The sequence below is a fragment of the Miniopterus natalensis genome, chromosome 3 (assembly GCF_054644295.1).
Source record: "Miniopterus natalensis isolate mMinNat1 chromosome 3, mMinNat1.hap1, whole genome shotgun sequence".
NCBI classification, from domain to species: domain Eukaryota; kingdom Metazoa; phylum Chordata; class Mammalia; order Chiroptera; family Miniopteridae; genus Miniopterus; species Miniopterus natalensis.
In genome coordinates, this window is record NC_142083.1 from 97809567 (window position 1) to 97833654 (window position 24088).

A 24088-nucleotide genomic window follows, 5' to 3' on the forward strand; every position below is an offset into this window, starting at 1 on the left:
GCTCGACACGAGCGGGTGAGTGGGGCCGCGCCGCGCGTGCGCGGAGATGGGGGGGGCAGAATGCACCGGGGCGGGAGGAGAGGGCAGCGGCGCGCGTTCCCTCTACCCCCCCCGCCCAGATTCGGGGCCGAAGCCGGGTCTCGGGCTCGGTCTCGCGGTGTTTCCAACGCCCCGAATAGGTGCCACCTCTTGGCCGGAGGATCGGGGCGCGGGGACGCGAGCGGGTGTGTGGGAGCGGGAGCCGGGCTTGGCCCGGGCCGCTGGCCGGTGAGGAGGCGGGAGGGGGCGGGGCCTGCCAGGGGGCGGGGGAGGGGTCTTGCTCCGAGGGCAAGTGGGGCGCGCGCTAGGTGGGGCCGGGGGGCACGAGATGGGCCTGGTGGTCTGAGGGGAGAGTTGGGAGGTGGAGAGAGAATGTGTTACGGTGAAAGAGTGTACTTGGAAAATCTGGGGGAACCGCGGGTCATGGTGAGGTGTGGAAACTGGGGTGATGAGAGAACCTGGAGTGTGGGCTAGTCGGTGAGGGGCAGCAAGGGAGTCAGGCCTAAGACTTAAACCCCCTTGGGTATTCTTCTCTTGTAACAGTGTAAATGAGCAAAGATGGATCAGGAAGGTGGGGGAGATGGGCAGAAGGCCCCGAGCTTCCAGTGGAGAAACTACAAGCTCATCGTGGATCCTGCCTTGGACCCTGCCTTGCGCAGGCCTTCTCAAAAGGTGTACCGCTACGATGGAGTCCACTTCAGTGTCAACGTGAGTGCCCTAGGCCTTTCCTTGCCATTTAGGAAACTCCAGGCCCCATTCTCCTATTGGTTCTGTTCAGCACCTAGAACTTACATACCCATAGCCTGCTTTCTTAAAAAGTGGCTAACCCAACTCTTTTGCATATGGGTCTCCAAATGGGCTTCTTAGAGCTCACCAATGTGATTTCATCTTGAGCTATCTTTCTGTTCCTGCTTTTCTTCCTAGGACTCAAAGTATATACCAGTCGAAGACCTCCAAGACCCCCGTTGCCATGTCAGGTCCAAAAACAGAGACTTTTCCCTCCCAGTCCCTAAGTTTAAGGTACGTGTCTGCTAGTGTCCTGGTGTGGTGGCCCTTGGAGGGTGTGGAGGATCCATCCTGGCAGTCTAGTCTTAATGTAGCCCAGTAAAAGGGAGTTTTCCAATGAAAGGATCATAGCCAGGTCTCTGAGACCGAGACTGAGTTGTTCTGGACAGGAGGTGTGTTTATCTTCTAGAAAGGTACAGGTGAGGTGTCCCAAGTAGGGGTGTTGACTCTTTGAAGGATAACGTAAAGACTGGTTTAGCTGCTATACTTATCACTGTGTATTCCTAGACAGTGTATAGCTTGACAGTGCTCCGGTCTGATACTCCAGTTTCTCAACAATTAAGGGGAGCGGTAGGCCAGGGACTCCATCCCTGGAGTCCTCTGTTTCTCACATCTCATTTGGCCATATGATCCTCCCTCTTGTTTCCTCAGAGGATTCCCATTTCCCTGTCCAGGAAGGATACTCATCAGGCCTTGGGCTGGGCCTAGAAAACTGGTGGTTCTTAGTTTACTTCACTAATTCTTTATTCTTTGTTTTTAAGTAATCCTTTGTGGGGTTCCTTCACCCCTTTTTTCACTTTGTTCACTTTCCCGGGACAATCTCTTTCACACCCATGATTTTGACTATTACTAAAATGTTCGTGACTTCCAAATCTCTGTTTCTAGCCAAGATCAATCTCGAACTTCAAACGTGTATGCCTGGTTGTGGGACAGCTCCATCTGGAGGCCCCACAGACATCTGAGATTCAAGAGCTCTAAGACAAATTATCTTTACCCCTTTAATCCTGCACTCCCCTCCATCTACTCAGTTGCACAAGCTAGAAACGTGAGAGTCATCCTATGATTCTCCACTCCTTCACATAATCTGTCACAAAGTTCTGCTGATATTTTTTTTCTAAATACACCTTTTTATCTTAATTAATCTATCCCCATTGCCATACCTTTAATGCAGACTCTTGTATTCATTTCACCTGATTTCCTTCTATTCTCCATTTCATGTTCCACCCTGCTGTCATTGTCTCTTTGACTTTACTGTTCTCTTATTTTACTTTCGTTGCCAAGTCCATGTTTTTGCGCATTGACATGTATGATTATTGATCTGGTCAGACCTCATCTCCTGCCTTGATACTGCTCACCTGTGTCCCATCCTACTATACACTTTGCAATTTCTAGGAAATACTAAGTTGTCTTACAATTTTATGCTCTTTAAGTCCTTGTCATTTTTGTGAACTCTTATTACCCCAAAAAGCCCAGTATGAATGATACCATCTGAATGAATGCTCCCCAAAGGTTCTTTTACTGGGCTCCCAAACACCCTCTGTACAACTATGCCAACACTTACTGTCATGTTATGATTGTATATGTCTCTCTGTCTTGTCTACTCTTCTGAACAGGAATCTCCTTTTTTTCCATCTCTGTATTCTTAGTGCCCAGTCCATGGTTATCACTTAGTAAAAGCTGAGTTAGTGAATTATTTTTCTATAGCTAGTTTCTTACATATGTGTGTATTTCTTAGTTTGTACCTTTTCATGGTTCTTGCTATTATTCTTTGGTGAAAAGAATTCAGGGGAGAGAGGGATCAAGACTGATGTATCGCTTGTTGGCGCCCCCTTCCCTTGCCCCTCATTTTCCCAGTCCTGTCTCTCTTGATCTTATGGATCTCTGAAGTTTCCCAAAGGAAAAAGTATTAAGACCCCAGACTTAACTCTTGTCCTCTCCACAGCTGGATGAGTTCTATATTGGACAGATCCCACTGAAGGAGGTAACTTTTGCCAGACTGAATGACAACGTACGGGAGACCTTCCTGAAGGATATGTGCCGAAAGTATGGCGAAGTGGAAGAGGTGGAGATCCTTCTTCACCCCCGTACGCGAAAGCACCTGGGCCTGGCCCGCGTGCTCTTCACCAGCACTCGAGGAGCCAAGGAAACAGTCAAAAACCTCCACCTTACCTCCGTCATGGGCAACATCATCCATGCCCAGCTTGACATCAAAGGTGAGGGTTCCCATGCCTGCTGCCAAAGTTGGGCTCTGGCAGAGATTGTACATGCAAATACTGATTGGAGCCAGGCACATGTCAGGTTTATGATTCCTCATCTGAAACTCTTAGGGCCAGATGGGTTTCTGAAATGAGAATTTTACAAAGGGATTCTGGTACATAAATGGTTTTTTGTATGTTACCTTCAGCAGGGTTGGGGCTGCACCAGCATATGACTATTTTTGTAGGAAAGTGTATGAAGGGTCACACTAGGTTGGATGAATAAAAACTAAAGTAAATAGCTTCAGGTCAGGTTTTGACACTGAATTCCCAAAAAGAGACCTTTATAGGTGAGCCTGGACTTCTGTGTTAGGAATAATAAGGAGGGGTGGGGATTGTGGCATACTGTGGTACAGTACCACCTGTAGGAGTCAGCTGTTAGTTGGCCCTTGGGAATGAGGACTAATATTGCCAAATAATCTATTTTTTTATTTTTAAGCAAGAAATCTAGGTTTTTGTATCAAATCTCATGGTTGTTTATTTTGTTTGTTTTATTGATTTCAGAGAGAGGAAGGGAGAGGGAGAGAGAAATAGAAACATTAGTGATGAGAGAGTCATTCATCGGCTGCCTCCTGCATTCCCCCGACTGGAGATTGAGCCTGCATGCAGTCTAGGCATGTACACTGACCAGGAATCGAACCATGACCTCCTGGATCATGGGTGGATGCTCAACCACTGAGTGACACTGGCTGGGCAGATCTCATGGTTTTAAAATGTTACATTTCTCCACCCCCCAAAAAAACTTTTTTAAGTGATTGTGTAAGGCAAATAAAACAACCTTGGTTTTTTGCAACCCTAAGTTTATAGGATGAAGAGCATGATAGGATCTAGTATCAGGTGACCTAGGTTTGAATTTGAGTTCTGCTACTAACCAACTTTGTGACTTTGCGCAGGTCAGTTTTCTTTAAGCCTATACAGTAGTGGTACTAATGCTTTTCCGTTCTGGTGATCATTCAGTGTAGTAACACATGTAGAGGAAACTGTGAAGTATACTATATGTTGTTTGTAGTAGTTGTTAGATGGAGGTGTGGTAGGAGGTCCCAGAAATAGAGATATGGAAACAGAATTGAAATCTCCAAACCCAAGACTCAACTTGAGGCCTGAGGAATAAGTGGGAATACCATATTAGGAAGGAGTTGTCTTCTCCATCTCACTCTTTGGTTCCCATTTTTCTCCTTCTAGGACAACAACGAATGAAGTACTATGAACTGATTGTCAATGGCTCCTACACCCCTCAGACAGTGCCCACTGGGGGCAAGGCCCTGAGCGAGAAGTTTCAGGGCTCTGGTGCAACCACTGAGACGGTGAGAAGCTTGTGGTTGCTGTAGCCCTAGCCACTTGGGCACTGTTTTTGAGTGCCAGAACCAGTCTTTGGGAGGTTCTGGACTTCACTGTTAAATATAGGAAGAGCCAAGAAAAGATGCAGACATGCTCTCAAAAGACAGGGAACTAGGATTCTTGGTTTGGGGAAGCGTAAATTGTTAAATGGTCCTTGATTTCTTTTCCCTGCTCCCCTCTCCCCCTCCAGACTGAATCCCGCCGCCGCCCCTCCTCTGACACAGCTGCCTACCCAGCAGGCACTGCTGTGGTGGGCACTCCTGGCAATGGCACCCCCTGCTCCCAGGACACAAGCTTCTCCAGCAGCCGACAAGACACCCCATCTTCCTTTGGCCAATTCACCCCTCAGTCCTCCCAAGGAACCCCCTACACATCTCGGGGCAGCACCCCCTACTCTCAGGACTCTGCCTACTCCAGCAGGTACAGAGTAAATACCCTCTGGGACCCCCAGAGTCTGGGAGCTGCCACTGGGAAGAAGAAACCCAAAATCTAAGAGGGAGTTAGGAGTAATTTGTCCTAGTTTCTCTGAGAATTCAGCCAACAAATCCCTGTTCCCAGGGAACTCACTCTAGCAGGGAACCCAGCACAGCACTTAGATCTTCCTTTGGGGACAGCGTAGAGGGGCTTTGGGTGCTGAGCACTGGGACCCCAGGGCTTGGTCATAAGAGCTGACCCCAGTTAACCCCTGCATCTTTCCTCTAGCACCACTTCAACCTCCTTCAAGCCCCGGCGGTCAGAGAACAGCTACCAAGATTCCTTTTCCCGCCGCCATTTCTCTGCGTCTTCAGCCCCCACGACCACCTCTGCAGCCATCTCCGCCACCACCGCAGCCACCGCCACACCCTCCACCTCCTCCTCCTCACTGTCCTCGTCCTCCTCGTCCTCCTCGTCGTCCTCCTCCTCTCATTTTCGTGGTTCTGACTCAAACTACCCAGCGTATTATGAAAGCTGGAATCGCTACCAACGTCATTCTTCCTACCCACCCCGCCGGGCAACTCGGGAGGAGCCCCCCGGGGCACCTTTTGCTGAAAACACGGCTGAACGTTTCCCGCCTTCCTACACCTCCTACTTGCCCCCTGAGCCCAGCCGTACCACTGACCAGGACTACCGGCCGCCTGCCTCAGAGGCTCCGCCCCCGGAGCCTCCAGAACCTGGTGGAGGTGGTGGTGCTGGGGGTCCCAGCCCTGACAGAGAAGAAGCTCGGACCTCCCCCCGCCCAGCCTCACCTGCCCGTTCCGGCTCCCCAGCCCCAGAGACCACCAATGAGAGTGTGCCCTTTGCTCAACACAGCAGCCTGGATTCCCGCATTGAGATGTTGCTGAAGGAGCAGCGCTCCAAGTTTTCTTTCCTAGCCTCTGACACAGAAGAAGAGGAAGAGAGCAGCACCACAGGGCCTGGGGCTAGAGACACAGGGATTGAGGTGCCTTCTGGTTCAGGTCACGGGCCCTGCACGCCTCCTCCAGCCCCTGCTAGTTTTGAGGATGTGGCACCTACAGGGAGTGGGGAACCAGGGGCTACCCGAGAGTCTCCCAAGGCCAACGGACAGAACCAGGTGAGGCTGGGGTCAACCAGTGGAGGTACCTGGGATCAGGGAGGCAGGGTTGGGCCCATGGGGAGAGGGAAGGGAACTAGATAAGAGAACAGGGACTTGAGGAAAAGCCCAGGGAAAAGGTAGAAGCTTTCTGTGACCCTCCTTTGTACTCCTACAGGCTTCTCCATGCTCTTCTGGAGAGGACATGGAGATCTCTGACGATGACAGGGGCGGCTCACCTCCTCCGGCCCCAACACCCCCCCAGCAGCCTCCACCCCCTCCCCCTCCACCCCCTCCTCCCCCACCCTACCTGGCTTCCCTTCCCCTTGGTTATCCTCCCCACCAGCCTGCCTACCTCCTCCCACCCCGGCCTGATGGGCCACCCCCCCCCGAGTACCCCCCACCTCCTCCTCCACCACCCCACATCTATGACTTTGTGAATTCCCTAGAGCTCATGGATCGACTTGGGGCTCAGTGGGGAGGAATGCCCATGTCCTTCCAGATGCAGACCCAGATGTTAACTCGGCTCCACCAGCTGCGGCAGGGCAAGGGATTGACTGCTGCCTCAGCTGGTCCCCATGGTGGGGCCTTTGGGGAGGCCTTCCTCCCATTCCCACCCCACCAGGAGGCAGCCTATGGCTTACCCTATGCGCTGTACACACAAGGGCAAGAAGGCCGGGGGGCATACTCCCGGGAGGCTTATCACCTGCCTTTGCCCATGGCAGCCGAGCCCCTGCCCTCCTCAGTCTCAGGAGAGGAGTCCCGGCTTCCTCCAAGGGAGGAAGCAGAGCTGGCAGAGGGCAAGGCCCTACCATCAGCGGGCACTGTAGGCCGCGTGCTGGCCACCCTCGTCCAAGAGATGAAGAGCATCATGCAGCGAGACCTCAACCGCAAGATGGTGGAAAATGTGGCCTTTGGGGCCTTTGACCAGTGGTGGGAGAGCAAGGAAGAGAAGGCCAAGGTGAGGGCCAGTGCCTGGGATGGGAAACCTGGGGCTCCTTGGAAGAAATAGATCCCTTGCTTTTCCAGGCTACACAGCTCAAAATAGGAGGGATGATCAAGGCAATTGGAGTGAGACTGGGCCACTGGTTGGGCAGGGGATTGGAGCACACAGAGCAGTAGGAAAGCATGAACCTGAGACTATGAAGAGCTCTGTTCTAGCTCCACTGCTTACTTGCAGTGGGCAAGCCCCTCAGTGTCTCTGGGCTTCATTCTTCAGTGTCTTCCTTCGTAGAGTGGGAAGGATAGTAGCTGCTTCCTAAGGTTGATGGGACTATAAGTGAGCAGACTTTTGAGGAAATGACTCTACACGGGCTGGTGCAGGAGAGGTACGTCATAGATGTGCATCAGGTGGAGGAGTGAGGGGATGCAGTTCTATATTCCTAGGGCCTGGGAGTAGTTCCCAGGCAGGAGGCAGGAGGGAGCGCCTGGGTTCTGGGGCTCAGCTCCTCCCTTTCCTGCAGCCATTCCAGAACGCAGCCAAACAGCAGGCCAAGGAAGAAGATAAAGAGAAGACGAAGCTCAAAGAGCCAGGCCTGCTGTCCCTCGTGGACTGGGCAAAGAGCGGGGGCACCACAGGCATCGAGGCCTTTGCCTTTGGGTCAGGACTGCGAGGGGCCTTGCGGCTACCGTCTTTCAAGGTACTCAGAACTGTGGTCTTGCCTAGTAGGTTGGGGGCAGGGTGTCCTCCCTTCCTTGGGGTAGTGGTGGTTGGGAACCATGAGTGTTGGAGGTCGAAATGGGCTCTGTCTCCCCATTCCCCAGGTAAAACGAAAAGAGCCTTCAGAAATTTCAGAGGCCAGTGAGGAAAAGCGGCCCCGGCCTTCCACCCCAGCGGAGGAAGACGAAGATGGTGAGTGGGAAGTTCAGGTAGAAGGCTTATATTCTAATAGGAAAGCAAGAGCAGGGACAAAGGGATAAAGGTGCCTTAAAGGCAAGGAGCCAAGTGGAGATTTTGGTACAGGGTTAAAATAGTTTTGAGAGATACGAGAAGCTTCAGATAGGGCAGTGCCCGGGTTTTAGTTACAGCATGCTGATTTAAGTTTTCTGTATTTTAGTTTTCCTCTTGTAAAAAAGCAATAATAACTTCCACATCTAAAAGTCACAGAATTTCGAGGTTAAGTAGGTTAAGCTCTTTTATGCCTTCTTACCAGTTTGCCTAAGTCTAAGCTACTGGTTGACAGCTTGTGTCTGGAAAACTTCCTTATTGAGTCTGATCATCTTTCCTGGAAACCCATTGGCCTTAGTAGTACGTTCTTGGGCCAGGCCTAACAAGTCATCTGCTTCTTCCACCCAACCCAGAAAATGATGGAAGATAAATAAGTGTGATATATTCAAAACTGTAAAATACTAGGTATCGCTGAGGTTTTTGTGTTTCTCTGCTGAGCTTCAACTTCTTGTCTATGAAATGAGGTCTGTCTGGTGGGACTGTGAGGAAGATCAGCGACAGTGTATGCACAGCTCCTTTCACAGGGTCAAGAAATGGTAATTTACTGCTGATGGTAAATTGTCCTAACTACCACTCACCTGGGCCTAGACCCTGAGCGAGAGAAGGAGGCTGGAGAATCAGGACGTCCAGGGACCAAGCCCCCAAAGCGAGATGAAGAACGAAGCAAGACCCAGGGCAAGCACCGCAAGTCCTTTGCTCTGGACAGCGAGGGGGAGGAGGCATCCCAGGAGTCCTCATCGGAGAAGGTGAGGAGCCAGGGCACCAGGTCCCTGCCAGGAGCCCGCTTCTGGAGTTCCTGCCCCCTCAGCCACTTCCCTTTGGGGTGGAGCTCAGGTAGCTGTGCCTTCTAGGGGACCAGTTTTACTTATCCTGTTAGTTCCTATGTGTCCCTTTCCTTAAGGAGGAGGAGGAAGAGGAGGAAGATGAGGAAGATGAAGATCATGAGGAAGCCATGGATACTGCAAAGAAGGAGACGGAGGCATCAGATGGTGAGCACAGGCAATACAGTAGAATTCTGGCTTGAGGAAGAAGGGATTTGGCCATCTGTGTAGTCCTTTCCTGAACCCATGTAACATTCCTGCTGGATTTGTTGACCGCCGTTGCCCTCCCCCAAAACACCTTGTTTAACACTATCGTTTGGAACCTTTGGCCCATTGTAAACAATAATCCTAATACCCAGAATGTTCCCTCCTGCTTACCTCTGCTACTGAAACAAGGCCATCCCCTGAAGACAACCCAATAGAGCCTACTTACTTTTCTAGGCCTGTGAGACACAGGGTTGCATTCTTGTGCTTTTTCTTTTTTTTTTTTTTCTTTTAAAATATATCTCCATTGATTTCAGAGAGAGGAAGGGAGAGGGAGAGAGAAATAGAAACGTCAATGATGTGTCATTGATCGGCTGCCTCCTGCACGCCCCCCGACTGAGGATCGAGCCCACAACCTGGGCATGTGCCCTGACTGGGAATCGAATCATGATCTCCAGGATCTTAGGTCCATGCTCAACCGCTGAGCCATGCCTGGCCGGGCTTGTGCTGCTTTCTGATGCTGTCATACGGTTCCTTTCCACCTTGGGGCCCTGCTCTTCCTTTAAGGCTCAGCCACTGAGCCGTGCCTCCTGTTTCCGCTCCCTGCCGCTGCCATCACCAGACAATTCTGGTCTTCAGTCGAATACCTGTTTGTTCCTCCACATTCCTAGAGTCTTGGATACATGGTTTAGTCTTTCTTTTCGTTGCTTTGTTGAGAAATATATAGAGTAGGGAAAATGTAGGTTTATAGTTGTAGTTGTTTATATGGAAAGTAATACAAAAATAAAAAGCTGTTTTGCATACTCAGAACTGCAAACCTACTTTGCCCCACCCTGTATATTGAGCCCCTACTCTGCCAGGCACTGTTCTAGGTGTTGATGACATAACAGTGACCAGGACAGATGTGGTTCCTGCTTTTGGGGAGCTTGTGATCAGTTGGCAGGGAGGGGAAGACTTGACAAGTGAACAAATAGCACTTGAGATACAGATGTGTGCTTTGAAGAAGATAAAATAGGTTAATGAGGTAGAGAGTAACAGGGTGGGAGAACTGGGGAAAGATGGACTGACTGTTCATATCTGATGGTGAAGGAATGCCTCCGAGAGATGCCATTTCTGCAGAGGCCAGAATGGGGAGACTGATGATCTGAGAGCCTCTTTTCTGTAAGGCACGGGGCAAAGTCATCTGCTAAAAACGAGTGTGTACAGACCCCTACACATCCACCTTCAGTTCCACCACCTCCGTGTTTCTTGAATTGTCGCCTGTTATCCTGCTGTCCTGCCTTTCTCCCTTAGAGGCTGCAGCAGTTTTAACTGATTTTCCTGTCTCTGTTTCCATTCTCCCCCGCCACTCCCAGCCATTTTCCAGCCTGCTGATGGAATTATCATTCCTAAAATGCACACTGGATCCTCTGTCAAGTCTTTCCCTGGCTTCCTATTTTCCACAAGGTGACTCCTTAGCCTGACACTTTAGGCTTCTCTCTTTGGGCTCATCTTGTCATCCTCCAGACCCTCCCTGGCCGCCACTACCTTCTGTTCTAGTTTACCCAGTTATGTTCCTTAAAGACTGCAAAATTCTTAATTTCTTAGAGCCCTTACCATGTATTATCTCCTAGAAGCACAGAGCATGTAACATTCCTAAGCTTATTTTATCCTGGAATCCATTTTCAGAGTCTGTCACCCAGGCAGTGTCTGTAAAACCCCCTTTGGGGAAAGCTTCGGTAGTTAGGACTGCTTGCCTTCTCAGTCTCTCAGTGCCGTGTCTTCTCTTAACCTTTGACATCCCCGCTTAGCTCCCATGTCTGGTTGGTGAACTCCTACTTGTCTTTCTTGACTTCAACATCTCCTTCACAGGGATGGTTTCCTTGACCTGACCCTCCAGGCTGAGTCCAGGCTTCCCTTTGCCATGCTCCCCTAGCCCTTCACACTGAGGTTTACCACACTGTGACCAAATTGTGTGCTTACCTTACTCCGTGAGGCTGGGGCTCCCCAGCACCTAGCACAGAGCCCCACAGTAGTGAGTGAATGAACCCATGCCTGACCAAGTGAGGGATCTTCCCTCCTCGCCTGATTGTCCCTTCTGGATTTCCAGGCGAGGACGAGGGAAGCGATTCGTCCTCCAAATGTTCTCTGTATGCTGACTCAGATGGTGAAAATGACAGCACCTCGGACTCTGAGAGTGGCAGCTCGTCCAGCTCATCTTCCTCAGCTTCCTCCTCATCCTCATCATCGTCATCCTCATCGGAGTCCTCCGAAGAAGAGGAGGAAGAAGAGCAGCCAGCAGCCATCTCGGTATCACCACCTGCTAGAGATGCCCCCATGCCCCTGCCAGCACCTGTGGAGGAGCCCAAGCCAGAGAGGATTACAGGCTCACCAGTCACACCGCTCCCTGAACAGGAGAAGTCTCCAGCAAGACCTGCAGGTAAGTGGTATGGAGCTGCTACATTCAACAGATATTTGCATCAATAGATCTGAAGCTCTGGAAAGAGCAGTAGGCTGGAAATGAGGTAGATATGTGAAAGTATGGATGTGAATACATTTGTGTACCCTAGAAGGATGTTTGGAATGAGAGACGGGGGCCAGAGCCTTACAGTCTTATAAGAGACAAGTGGGCAAAGGGATCCAGATGAGGCTGAAAAGGAGTGATCAGACAGGTGGGAAGGAAAGTGGGGAGCTTGGAGTTTCAAAAGGAGGGAGTAGTTTGTATCGGCAAGCCACAAGAGAGGTTGTAAGATAGGAAAAGTATCTGTTGGATTTGGCGGTTAGATCACTGGTGACCTTATCAATTTTAGTAGAGTGGATCAGACTGGAGCCAAGTTATGGGGTTTGAGGAGTGAGGACAGGCGATAGAGATAACCAGTCTTCTGGAAGAGTAGACTACTCTTGTGAAAGAAAAGAGAGTTGAGGGGTCATAATTATATTAGCATTTATTGAGTACTTGTGTGCCTGGCTCTGGGCCTAGCACATTGCAATTTCATTTTCTCATTCAATCCTCACAACATTCTTCTTATTTCCATTTTACAGATGAGGACTTCGAGGTTTAGTGAGATACTCAAGGTTACCCAGTTGGGATTGGAGAGATAGGAAGAAGAGGGGTTGGTAGAGGGTTAGCTTTTCAAATAGGTGAGGCTTGAGCATGTTCATACACTGAAGGGAAGAGAGAGCAGGTAGATGAACCAGAGAGAGAACATTTGCTGGATTAGCATGGAGGGGACGGGGAGTACTCTAGATCTGATGCTAATCTATCTAAATGGGGAGGTGGGGAGATATAGGTTTTTATGCCTGAAGGCCCTGTTTTTCACTTTGCAGTAGGAAAGTAGCACACTTTTTGAGCCTGAGGCGGATGGGTGGAGTAGGAGCTTGGAAAGAGAAGAGAGTGGAAAGTGAGGGTGAAACCTGACTGGGTTTGCCAGCGACTCAGAAGCCCTGCTGAGGCTGGGGGCTGGGGGTCAAGGACAGGTGATTGGGTAGATTTGGGATTGGGGATCATGGTGAAGGTGGTGGAAGGATGTAGAAAGTTCTGTGAAAGGGGAGGACAAAGTGAGGCCCCTGCATTCTGCGCAGAGAAAAACGTTAATTTAGGAGGGTGATGGGCTGGAGAGAGATGGAAGGATGGGAAATTGAAAAGGGTCAGTGGTTAGAGTGTCAGCCCTTGCACCAAAGTTTTGCATGTTCAATTTCTAGTCAAGGGCACGTATCTAGATTGCAGGTTCAATCCCTGCCCTGGTCGGGGCGCATGCAAGAGGCAACCAATCGATGTGTCTCTCACATCAATGGTTGTCTGTCTGTCTGTCTCTCTCTCTCTCTCTTTCTCTCTCTCCCCCCTCCCGCCCCCTTCCACTCTCTGTGAAGAACAATGGAAAAAATATCCTCAGGTGAAGATTAACAAAAAAAAAGAAAAAGTTCTAACTGAAAGGACCTGGGGAATTATGGTAGGAGTATAGGGGGTCAGCGTAAGGGTTCAAGGTGGAGCTAGAGGGTGACAAGGTCAGGTTTGTGGCTGTGGAGGGTAGCTAAGGATGAAGAAGGTCACTAGAGATGTGAAATTGGGTAAACAGGTGGGATATCAGTCCCTGAAATAGATGGCAGAGGTGGGAGAGGAGAGGACAATTAAGGCCTGTCCCTTGGTTTTTAGAGACTGATAGGGAAATGAAAGTTACCAAGGTCCCAACTGGATAGAGGACTATGTGGCCCAATGGCAGGAGCCTGGGGCGGGGCTTATTTGGTGGAACCTAAAGACAGGGACCTGGCTGCCTTTAGTGCTTGCTTTTTTTTTTTTTTTTTTTTTTTTTTTTAAATATATCTTTATTGATATCAGAGAGAGGAAGGGAGAGGGGGGCAGAGAGAGTTGAAACATCAATGGTGAGAGAGTCATTGATCGGCTGCCTCCTGCCTGCTCCTAGCTGGGGATCAAGCCAGCAACCTGGGCATGTGCCCTGACTGGGAATTGAACCACAATTTCCTGGATCCTAGGTCAATGCTCAACCTCTGAGCCACGCCTGGCTGGGCAGGACTTGCTTTTCTTCTGTCTTCAGATCTGTTTCTCCTGCCAGTGGGCTTCCTCTGCTTCTCCGTCCCAGCAGAGGATGCTTGTCCCATAGACAGACCCTCCCTGTCCTAGATTCTTACTCTCAGGGAAATTTCTGGTTGGGCTGGCTTGGGTCAGGTAGCCGTCAGTTAACAAGGGTCAGTCATACCGTAGAAACAGTGGCTTCTGGGAGTTGTGTAGACTGAGAAGGTACCAAAAGTCATTTCCCTGAATGAAAGCATGACCAAGAAAATTTGTGTGAATAAGCTGAGCCAGGAACGGAATTTCTTCTCTGCAACAGCCAGGCTTCCAGAAGGCAAAGTGGGCCAGGTTGGGAGGATGGGTCAGAGTGGGAGGCTGTCCCAAAATGTTGGAGAGAAGTGGTGAGGACTCAAACTGGAGAACGTGGGACAAGCACCCCAGGGCCTTGCTAGCTTCAAAGTAGACACCAGATGATATCCAGAGCCTTGGGAAATGCAGGCTGAGGGCCTTGCTCAGGTTGCTAGATTGAAGAACATCTGTTAAGGCATTGGACGTGTGATAACTGCCTGCGCAGGCCAGGCCTTGTGCTGGCTGCCCTTTAGCTGTGTGAGTGATAAAGCTAGATAAGAAACCACTGAGTCCCAATGCAGGGCGTCCAGAGCAGCGTAGGGTAGTAGGGAAGAGTATGAACTCAACTCAGGCTGCCCAGGGTGCAGAGGTGCAGATCTTACTCTGGCATTTGTTAGCTGTCACCTTGGGATGTTATTAACCTCTCTCTGCCTCAGTTTCCTTATCTGTCAGGTAGGGTTAACAGTAGTACCCATTTCCTAGAATTGTAAGAATTAAATGATGAGTTAATTATGTAAAGGGCTTGGATTGGTGCTTGGCATAAAATAATAGCTAATAATCTGTCACAACCAACCTGAAGACAAGCAGTTGAGAACCACCAGTCTTCTGGTTCTAAGAGGAAGGTGTTACCAATGTCTGAGGAAGTCAGAGAAGCCTTCACAAAGGAGGTGGCATTGAGCTGGGTCAAAAAGCTCCATGTCAGCCCGGCCGGGCGTGGCTCAGCGGTTGAGCATCGACCTAGGATCCAGGCGATCAGGGTTCAATTCCCGGTCAGAGCACATGCCCGGGTTGTGGGCTTGATCAATGACTCTCTCATCATTGATGTTTCTGTCTCTCCCTTCCCATTCCTCTCTCTGAACTCAATAAAGATATATTAAAAAAAAACACAAAAAAAACTCCATGTCAACTTGTCCAACAGGCAAGGGGAGAGAGGCATTCCAAACCAAGGGAACGCTATAAGCAAAGGGCCAGAGGCCTAAAAGCCATGTATGTTTTGGTGGCTGAAACTTAGGATGAGAGGGCAAAGCATGGACTGGCCTCACGAGGATTGTCTAATGGGTCAGATCTGCAAGACAGGGTCTGCCCCAGGGAAGGAGCTATTTGTGTATCTAGCGGTGTTGAAACCCCTGTGCTCAGCAGCAGACTTGGTGGGTCCCAATAGGGAGGATGTGCTTCCTGTCCAGGTGGTTAGCTTGGGGGAGACAGCATGGCTGCTCAAAGATAGTTTTCCCTCCCTAACACACCCCTCATCCTTGGGATCTCAGCTTAACCTTCAGTTTTTTTAGGGGAGACTTCTTGACCCCCTCCTCACTTGGGCAGATCCCCAGTGATGTTTAGGGGGAGGTGAGGAGGAAAGCAAATTTTATAAAATATTTTACTACAAAGACTCAGCTTCTTACGTTGTATCTTTTCCACCTCACTAAAAAGAGAATGTTGTTTGTGGTTGAAGTGATGGATACTTTAATTCACATCTGGCTCATTATATCCTCATACGTGCAGCTGGCAAAAATCATCTTGGTCTCTATGCCTAGTTGTCAGATGTAGTTCTGCCACCACTAGTCCTGGTAAAAAGGCTGGAGTCCAAGTGTGTTTCCTTAGAGCACCACCCTACCCCCACTCTTCACAGTTTGGGCTGTACATTTGTTTCATGTAATTGTCTCTGTTTCATTGTAAACTCTCAGGGCTTTTAAAGTGTCTGCTCAATGTGTTTTTTCCATAAACGGCACATAGTTGATGCTCAGTGAATGTGGAATGTATGGATGAACAGGTGCAAAATCCCATCCTGTCAGGGAGCCCATAGTGCTGTGGACATTGCAGGTGTGAGAGGCAGGCAGTGTGTTCACTGAACAAGCGGGAGTGTCTGTTGGAAACTGAGGAGAGAATGGGTACAACCTGTTGAAAGACAGCTGGGGTGTGGACTCCCTGCTGAGGCTGGCCAGTCTCCTGCTGATGATGTTGGGCCAAGAAGCTGACCCTCTCCCTTTTTCTGTGTGCTTCCTTCCCCAGGTTCCACTGAGGAACCAGCTCCCAGTGTGCCCCAGCCTCCCCCAGAACCACTGGCTGGGCCACCAGCCCCTGCCCCCTGCCCCGACGAGCGCCCCTCCTCTCCTGTCACCCTCCTGCCCCCACCCAAGAAACGCCGGAAAACTGTCTCCTTTTCTGCTGTGGAGGAGGTACCAGCCCCAGAGCCTTCCCCAACTGCTGCCCCACAGCAGGTTAAGACTCCTGGCCCCATCTCCCGCAAAGTCCCCCGGAGTGTGGAGCGGACCATTCGCAATTTGCCCCTGGACCACGCATCTCTGGTCAAGAGTTGGCCTGAGGAGGTGTCCCGAGGAGGTCGGAGCCGGGCTGCCGGCCGAGGTCGCCCCACTGAGGAAGAAGAGGCTGAGCCAGGGACAGAAGTAGACCTGGCGGTGCTGGCCAACCTGGCCCTGACCCCAGCCCGGCGCGGGTTGGCTGCCTTGCCTACTGGCGATGACCCAGAGGCCACAGAGACGTCGGATGCAGCAGAGCGCCTGGGCCCTGTGCTCAGCCACATCCTACTGGAGCACAACTATGCCTTGGCCGTCAAGCCTCAGCCCTTCACACCGTCCCCTCGGCCCCTGGAGCCAGTTCCTGCTCCTGCAGCCCTCTTCAGCTCCCCAGCGGATGAGGTCCTGGAGGCCCCTGAGGTGGTGGTGGCTGAGGCAGAGGAGCCAAAGCAGCAGCAGCAGGAGGAGGGGGAGGAGGAGGAGGAAGAGGAGGAGTCCGAGTCATCTGAGAGCAGCAGCAGCAGCAGCAGTAACGGGGAGGGGGCTATCCGGCGGCGCAGCCTCCGTTCCCATACCCGGCGCCGGCGTCCACCGCCACCCCCACCCCCACCACCTCTCACCTTTGAACCCCGCAGCGAGTTTGAGCAGATGACCATCCTGTATGACATTTGGAACTCAGGCCTGGACTTGGAGGACATGAGCTACCTACGGCTCACATATGAGCAGCTGCTGCAGCAGACAAGCGGGGCTGACTGGCTTAACGACACCCACTGGGTCCATCACACCAATATCCTGAGCCTTAGAGGCTGGCCTCCTCAGGATAGGAAGACAGGCCCAGGGAGTGGGGCGGACTTCCCCGAGGTCACACAGCCGGGCAGTGTTCTCTTCAGACAACTCCTAGTCTGCGTTTCCCTCCCTGTCCAGTTCTCTTTGCCACCCACGTTCAGTCTGGGTATTTCTCGTCTGGCTACCTGGGTATTTTCTCTCTGCTTTGTGCCTCTTTTCTGCCACCCAAAGTTTTTCTGGCAGAAAAGGTGGCCTAAGACTTACTTCTCTCCATCTTTCTGTACTTTTCTCACCAACTGTGCTCAGGACCTCAAACAAAGGTCAGTCACTCTTTCCTTGGGCTGGGACTGGGGGGACAGAGGGGAGTGGGGCCCCAGGGATATGGCCAATGAGGAACCCATTCTCTTCCTTAACGCTCCCTGCACTCACCAACCTGAGCACTCCAAAACGCAAGCGGCGGCCCCAGGACGGGCCCCGGGAGCACCAGACGGGCTCAGCCCGCAGTGAAGGCTATTACCCCATCAGCAAGAAGGAGAAGGACAGGTACCTGGATGTGTGCCCTGTCTCAGCCCGGCAGCTGGAAGGGGCAGACACTCAGGTGAGGCTCTGCCCTGGTGTATGGCCCACTGGCATCCTCTTCCCATTGTTTCTCCTTTCATTTCCTCTCTGTCCTGCTTCTCACAGGGGACTAATCGTGTGCTTTCGGAGCGCCGATCTGAGCAGCGGCGGCTGCTGAGTGCCATTGGCACCTCAGCCATCGTGGATAGTGATCTGCTAAAGCTAAACCAGCTCAAGGTGAGGAGTGGGGACTTGAGGTGAGGAGTGGGGACTTGAGTGGAAGGGCAGCATCATGGAGTCCCCTAGGGGTGTGGTTGGGCAGATGGAGGGTGAGTGGCCAGAGCACCCTCCTGCCCTGGAGGTCTGCAGGAAAAGCCAGGAGTCAGGTTGAGGGAGGAGTCCAGCAGCATAGTCTACCTTCTGCCCTCTAGTTCCGGAAGAAGAAGCTCCGATTTGGCCGGAGCCGGATCCATGAGTGGGGTCTCTTTGCCATGGAACCCATCGCAGCTGATGAGATGGTCATCGAATATGTGGGTCAGAACATCCGTCAGGTGAGAAGGCCCCACACCCAGCTCTCAGTCTGATGGCACCATGGGATGCTGACATGAGACCCATGCAACCCTCTGGACAAAGCCCCACATACCCTCCTGGCTCCGAGGCTTAGCCAATGAAACCGCTTCCTCTTCCCTCCCTCCCTTTCTAGTGATGGGTACAAGTAGTAAACTAGATGTTAATGATGCAGCAAGAAACAAGACAAATATCTCTTTAAGGACCTCAGTTTAGTGGAGAGGCAGGCATTGAACAAGTAACTACAGTAAAGGATGATGTTTGATTGTTACAAAAGGGGAAGTTCAGGGAGGCAGGCGGGTTGAGCACGGTGATGTTTACACCAGGAGCCGAAGGATGATGAACTACCCAGGCTCAGGGGAGGGAGGTGCTCCTGATTATGGGACAGCAGATGCAAAGGCCTAGAGACAGGACAGTCTCAGGAGAGCAAGGAGGGCACTGTAGCTAGGTGGAAAAACTTGGGCCAGCGGCAGTGACATGCAGGTGGAGGCCAGACTCCCCAGAAGTTAGGCGCCACATTACTACGTTTGGACCAATGGGGTGAGAGGAGGAATGTTGCTTTGAAGTGTTAGAAGAGAACTTTGGAGGTTATAAGCTCCCTCTGGCTGCTGTATGAAGAGACAGAGACAGAACTAGAGACAGAGACCAGTGGGGGAGGAATGGGGGCTCTTGTAGAGATCCCAAAGTTGAGGTTCCTGGACTAGGCAGTGGCAGCCAAGGTAACAGAGGAGTCTGTGGGTCCAATGTAGCTTGCAAGACAAGCAACCATGTTGGCTCTGGAGAGTGGAGGGCAAGGGGAGAGGTGAGGCCATTTCTCAGGGCACTGCCTTCAGCGGCGAGGAGTAAACAGCGCTGCCAGTGAGATGGAGAATGAGGAGGAAGAGCAGATGTGGGATTAGGAGGCGTTCCAGTTGGGATGTGTGAAGTTGCAGTGTGCAGGGGACATCTAGAGGATGACACCCAGCAGCTCCACTGAGGTGGATTTTGGCTGCAGATGGAAGTTTGGGAGGAGTCCCCAGCACAGCTGGCAGCTGAAGCCCTGAAAGAGAGATCACCCAAGGGAAGAGCGCAGAGGTTTTAGTGTCCCATTTTTCTGGGAAGTAAGTTACTCCTCATACAAGAACGTGGGTCCTAACGTGGACAACCAGCAGCACCAGTGGGCTCCTTTTTGGAGAAAGGGTCCTGAGAGAAGAGTAGGTTGGCCACTGTCATGTTGGGAACTGCCACAGTCCCACTGTAGCCTGGGGGCTCCAATGTGATGGGTCAGACACACTCCAGGAGCAGCCAGTGGCTGCTTCTGCCAGTGACCAGTGCTGACTTCCCTGGAGTCCTCTTTGGGTGACTTAGAGTGGCAGCAAAGGTATAGGGGGCTGGCGATAAGAGGGAGGGGCTCCTGGAAGCAAAGTCAGGAGTGTCCACATACTGGGTTAGTAGGTGCGAGAGCTACGGATCCAGGACAGGTCATTATGGCCCCAGGATGGCACCTGGGAGATTGTGCAGACCCCCAGTCACAGGCTGGGGTATCAAGCCTGGTCTGGCAGGAAGCTGAGGAGCGGGCAGCTCCCTGACCATCGCATCCCATCCTACCAGATGGTGGCCGACATGAGGGAGAAGCGATACGTGCAGGAGGGCATTGGCAGCAGCTACCTGTTCCGGGTAGACCACGACACCATCATTGACGCTACCAAGTGTGGCAACTTGGCGAGGTTCATCAACCACTGCTGCACGGTGCGCTGGGGGCCTGGCCAGGGTGGTGGTGTCCAAGCGGGTGGCCACACAGCTCACTTGTCCCTCCCTTCTGCAGCCCAACTGCTATGCCAAGGTGATCACTATCGAGTCCCAGAAAAAGATCGTGATTTATTCCAAGCAGCCCATTGGTGTGGACGAGGAGATCACCTATGACTACAAGTTCCCGCTGGAGGACAACAAGATCCCGTGTCTGTGCGGCACTGAGAGCTGCCGTGGCTCCCTCAACTGAGGTGGGCAGGACTGGCGCCCACACCCCTATTTATTCCCCTTGGTGCCCTGAGCTCCCAGCCCCCCAGCCTTACTGGGCTCAGGAGGGCCCACTTGCCCCATCTCTGAATATGGAGTTGGGCCCCTGAGCCCTGCAAGGGAGCCTCAGTCCCTTGAGGCAGTGTCTGCCTCCCCTGTCACCCCTGCCACCCACCCCCTAATTTTTTTCTTTGCGGAGAAGAAGCTGTAAATGTTTTGTAGCTGCCAGCAGCTGTTTCCTGTGGAAACCTGGGGTGCCAGCCTGTACAGATCCTGTTCTTGGGGGCTGCACAGCCCTCTTGCTTTGTGTTAATGGGGACTTCCCTTTTGTGCCCTGCGTGCACCCCTCCCCAGTTTAGGGGTCTCTAGGGGCAGTGGCCATGTTCTCCCCCTGGGGAGGGGGGCCCTGTGCCTCCCAGTCCTGGGGACTCCGTGCCTGGAACCCTGCCTCATCTTCTGTTCCTGCCAGACCCTGTGGGTCACCCTTCTACCCTGGTGTCTGGAAGCTTCGGCTGGGCCAGGCCAGGATGGTGGGGGGAGCGGGCCCTTCCTGTTGGGCTGGATTGTATATATGTTAATAGCGCAAACCCAATGCCACATTTTTATAATTGTGATTAAACTTTATTGTACAAAAGTGCTTGGTCAGTATCTTTGGGAAAGAGTGAGGTGGAATGGGGGTTGAGGACAGAGGGTGGGGCAAGTGATGAGGGGGAAATGGGTGGCCTGGAGTTTTGGTGGGTAGAGAGTAAGCTTTAGGGCAAGAGCCCAGACACACAGACTCCGCCACCATTGCTGTGGGCCACCTGACAGGCTGGAACAGCCATCTAGAAATTCCCCAGCAAGGCCAGCCAGACCTGGCCAAGGTCAGGCCTCCTTTCCCAGAACCACAGCTGCTTCTGGGTCGCCTCCTGGGAGATCCAGCAGGAGGGAAGGACTGACATGCAGTAGGCGTGAGGTCACCCTGCCTGCTCCATCCTTCCCTTCAAGCACTCAGCGCCCACCCAGCCCGTTTTGGCTTTCCCATCCCCCTTCCCCAAGTTCTTTGCTGGAAGCAGGTGCCAGTGGAGCACAGTGGCCACCAGGGGGGGCCCTGGGTCAAGAGGGAGGCGAAGGGTGGAGGCTGGGCCAGTTTGTTCCTGGAATGGGCAGGAGGGAGGAGCAAACGGAAGGGGACAACGGTGTATTACTGGCCGGAAACGAGACCAGCTCCTCCGGTTGCTAGTTTGGGCACCCTGGGACTGTGGCTGCAGGTAGGCAGAGGTGATGCCTGGAGTCCCTTCCCCCAGCCCCAGCCCTGCCCACCTTTCTCTCCCCTTCCTAACTCCCTACCCTCCCACACTGTGTTTTATCCCAGAACCTCCCCCTCCACCTCTAACAGTCCTTCCTGCAAGCCCTCACCTTCTCAGTAACTGTAGTTGGCAGGGTCAGAGGGCAGGTAGCCTGGCTGCTGCACCCACTAGGAACAGTTGTGACCCCTGGGTCACTGCTCCAGCCCACTAGGCTAGAGGCCCCTTTAATAAATAACAGGTGGGCTGCGGGTGCTGGGGGAGGCAGTGTACCAGCAGACCACTCAGGTGAGCCAGGGTCTCTCCCTAGCAGGACATGGCAGACTCTGCACAGGCCCCGAAGCTGGTATACCTGGTCACAGGTGGCTGTGGCTTCCTGGGGGAGCATGTGGTTCGAATGCTGCTGCAGCAGGAACCCCAGCTCCGTGAGCTGCGGATCTTTGACTTGCACCTGGGTCCCTGGCTGGAGGAGCTGAAGACAGGTGATCGTGCTGGGGAGTGGAGGGGAGGGTGTGGATTCCCTTCACTGTGGTGGAAAAGATGATGCCTGTTTATGTTCTCCAGTGCTCATGGATGGGGCGAATGAGTCACACTGGAAATGTGGCTCCCAAGGGTGTAGGCTGAACCAAGCAGCTGACTGGTGGTCCCAGCTGTGACATTGCCTCTGGCTACCCCTACCCCTTACCAGGGCCAGTGAAGGTGACTGCCATCCAGGGGGATGTGACCCAGGCCCACGAGGTGGCAGCGGCTATGGCTGGAGCCCATGTGGTCATCCACACAGCTGGGCTGGTGGACGTGTTTGGGAGGGCCAGTCCTGAGACCATCCATGAGGTCAATGTGCAAGGTGAGATGCTCCCCAACTGTTCTAATAATGTACTAACACTTGTGACTGTTTGTGTCCCTCCCCCAGCTTTGACCTTGACCTCTGTGATTCTCCTGCGTCAATCAGTCCTGTGTGCACTCCTGCCCCTGTAATAGCCAATCTGTGTGGTATTCCCTGGACCTAGGGAAGGAAGCCATGTGCCTTCATCCAGACTGGGGATGGGAAGGGGAAAGATACAGAGAGGGAGGAAGCTTCTGTTTGGACACCCCCACTTCCACCTCCCCAGGCACGCAGAACGTGATTGAGGCTTGTGTGCAGACTGGAACACAGTTCCTGGTCTACACGAGCAGCATGGAAGTTGTGGGGCCCAACATCAAAGGCCACCCCTTCTACAGGTGAGCTGAGGTTCCCCCACAATACTTTAAGAGCCCCATCTCCCCTCAGCATTAAGTCTTCCCTCTCCCCCACTAGGGGCAATGAGGACACCCCATATGAAGCAGTACACAGGCACCCCTATCCTTGCAGCAAGGCCCTAGCTGAGCAGCTGGTCCTGGAAGCCAATGGAAGGAAGGTGAGATTAGAGAAGAGGGGGTGCAAAGCCATGGCCAGCTGGGCTTCTTTGCATCCTGCCCTGGGCACCTCCCTTCCATTTCCAGCTTTACGAGGCCAGGGCAGAGGGCAGGTCACTGGATCCTAGGTCCTAGCAGTGCCTACCTTTTGTTGCCAGGTCCGTGGGGGGCTGCCCTTGGTGACATGTGCTCTGCGTCCCACCGGCATATATGGTGAAGGCCACCAGATCATGAGGGACATCTACTACCAGGGCCTGCGCCTGGGAGGCCGGCTCTTCCGGGCCATCCCAGCCTCTGTGGAGCACGGACGGGTGTATGTAGGTGAGGCCACAGTAGACACGGGGGAGTCTAAGAACCTCTATGGTTCTGGAAGGTGTGCAGTGTGTACCCTGGATAGAACAGTCTATACATGGACCAGGGTAGACTAGGATGTGTGGGCATTGTCTACACAGGTCACGGGAAACAGTATCCATGCAAGCTGGGAAGGAAAACAAAAAACATGTCATAGGCTGAGGAGAGGAGAGGGGCAGCATCTACATGGGCCCAAAGAGAAGGTGGCTTGTATATGGGCTGGCCTGGGAGAGCAGCATCTACATGGTCATAAGGACACTCAGGGACATGTCCACCCCACTTTCCTCACTGGTAGGCAACGTGGCCTGGATGCATGTGCTGGTGGCCCGGGAGCTACAGCAGCGAGCGGCACTAATGGGTGGCCAGGTGTACTTCTGCTACGACAAATCACCCTATAAGAGCTACGAGGACTTCAACATGGAATTCCTGGGCCCCTGTGGACTGCGACTGGTGGGCACCCGCCCACTGTTGCCCTACTGGCTACTGATGCTTCTGGCTGCCCTCAATGCCCTGCTGCAATGGCTACTGCGGCCGCTGCTGCTCTATGCGCCCCTGCTCAACCCATACACGCTGGCTATGGCCAACACCACCTTCACCGTCAGCACAAACAAGGCTCAGCGCCATTTCGGCTACGAGCCCCTATTCTCATGGGAGGAGAGCCGGACCCGCACCATTCGCTGGATGCAGGCCATGGACAGTTCGGCCCAGTGATAGTGGAGCTGGGGCCTGGAGCCCAGTGTAGCATATCCATCCAGGCCCAGAGCCCTCAAACCCTGGATAGGGAAGGAAGGCTGCACTCTGGAGCTGGAGGGGCTGGTGCCATACTGGCTGCCCTAGAGCTCAGCACTGAGTCTGTGTCCAGATGCCTCGAAGATCTAGGGCAGCGTCTTGACTCTCAATCCAGGCCTGACGGTGGGTTGGGGGGGGGTCTGACTTCCTGATGCTCTCAACTGCCCTCCCATTATTGGCTTTCAAGCAGGAAGTGAGTACATGTTCCACGGGCCTCATGCTGGCCTTTGACGTCCAAGCGTGGTCCTCAGGCCTGGATTCAGAGTGAAGAGGCTTTCTGGCTCTTCCCACCACTTCTGTCCCTCCTGGGCAGCGGGGGGGGGGTAGGGAGGGTC

The 24088-nt window shown here is 52.7% G+C and overlaps 3 protein-coding genes across 5 annotated transcripts in view; 2 read left to right on the top strand and 1 right to left on the bottom strand.

Moving 5' to 3' along the window:
* SETD1A (SET domain containing 1A, histone lysine methyltransferase) lies at positions 1–20569 on the top strand. The gene is made up of 19 exons (XM_087815806.1): positions 1–15; positions 583–747; positions 964–1059; positions 2768–3038; positions 4263–4384; positions 4609–4838; positions 5121–5970; positions 6128–6910; positions 7413–7589; positions 7714–7801; positions 8486–8643; positions 8799–8886; positions 11012–11341; positions 15785–16816; positions 17241–17413; positions 17500–17610; positions 17805–17924; positions 19531–19668; positions 19745–20569. The coding sequence occupies exons 2-19, from the start codon at positions 598–600 to the stop codon at positions 19916–19918; spliced, it is 5091 nt and encodes a 1696-aa protein (XP_087671932.1). The 5' UTR covers positions 1–15; positions 583–597; the 3' UTR covers positions 19919–20569.
* STX1B (syntaxin 1B) overlaps positions 18789–24088 on the bottom strand; it is a 24906-nt gene continuing 19606 nt past the window's right edge. Inside the window, exon 10 of one of the 3 annotated variants that reach the window (XM_087815807.1) lies at positions 18789–18979. In XM_087815807.1, the coding sequence (XP_087671933.1) occupies positions 18887–18979 (93 nt within the window). In that variant the 3' untranslated portion in view covers positions 18789–18886. Of the gene's footprint in view, positions 18980–20503; positions 21072–21099; positions 23092–24088 lie in introns of those variants that run through there. The other 2 variants (XM_016217660.2, XM_016217664.2) reach the window with 2 other exon arrangements.
* Positions 21108–24078, top strand: HSD3B7 (hydroxy-delta-5-steroid dehydrogenase, 3 beta- and steroid delta-isomerase 7). The gene is made up of 7 exons (XM_016217658.2): positions 21108–21185; positions 21532–21703; positions 21910–22065; positions 22331–22439; positions 22516–22615; positions 22772–22934; positions 23260–24078. The coding sequence occupies exons 2-7, from the start codon at positions 21538–21540 to the stop codon at positions 23673–23675; spliced, it is 1110 nt and encodes a 369-aa protein (XP_016073144.1). The 5' UTR covers positions 21108–21185; positions 21532–21537; the 3' UTR covers positions 23676–24078.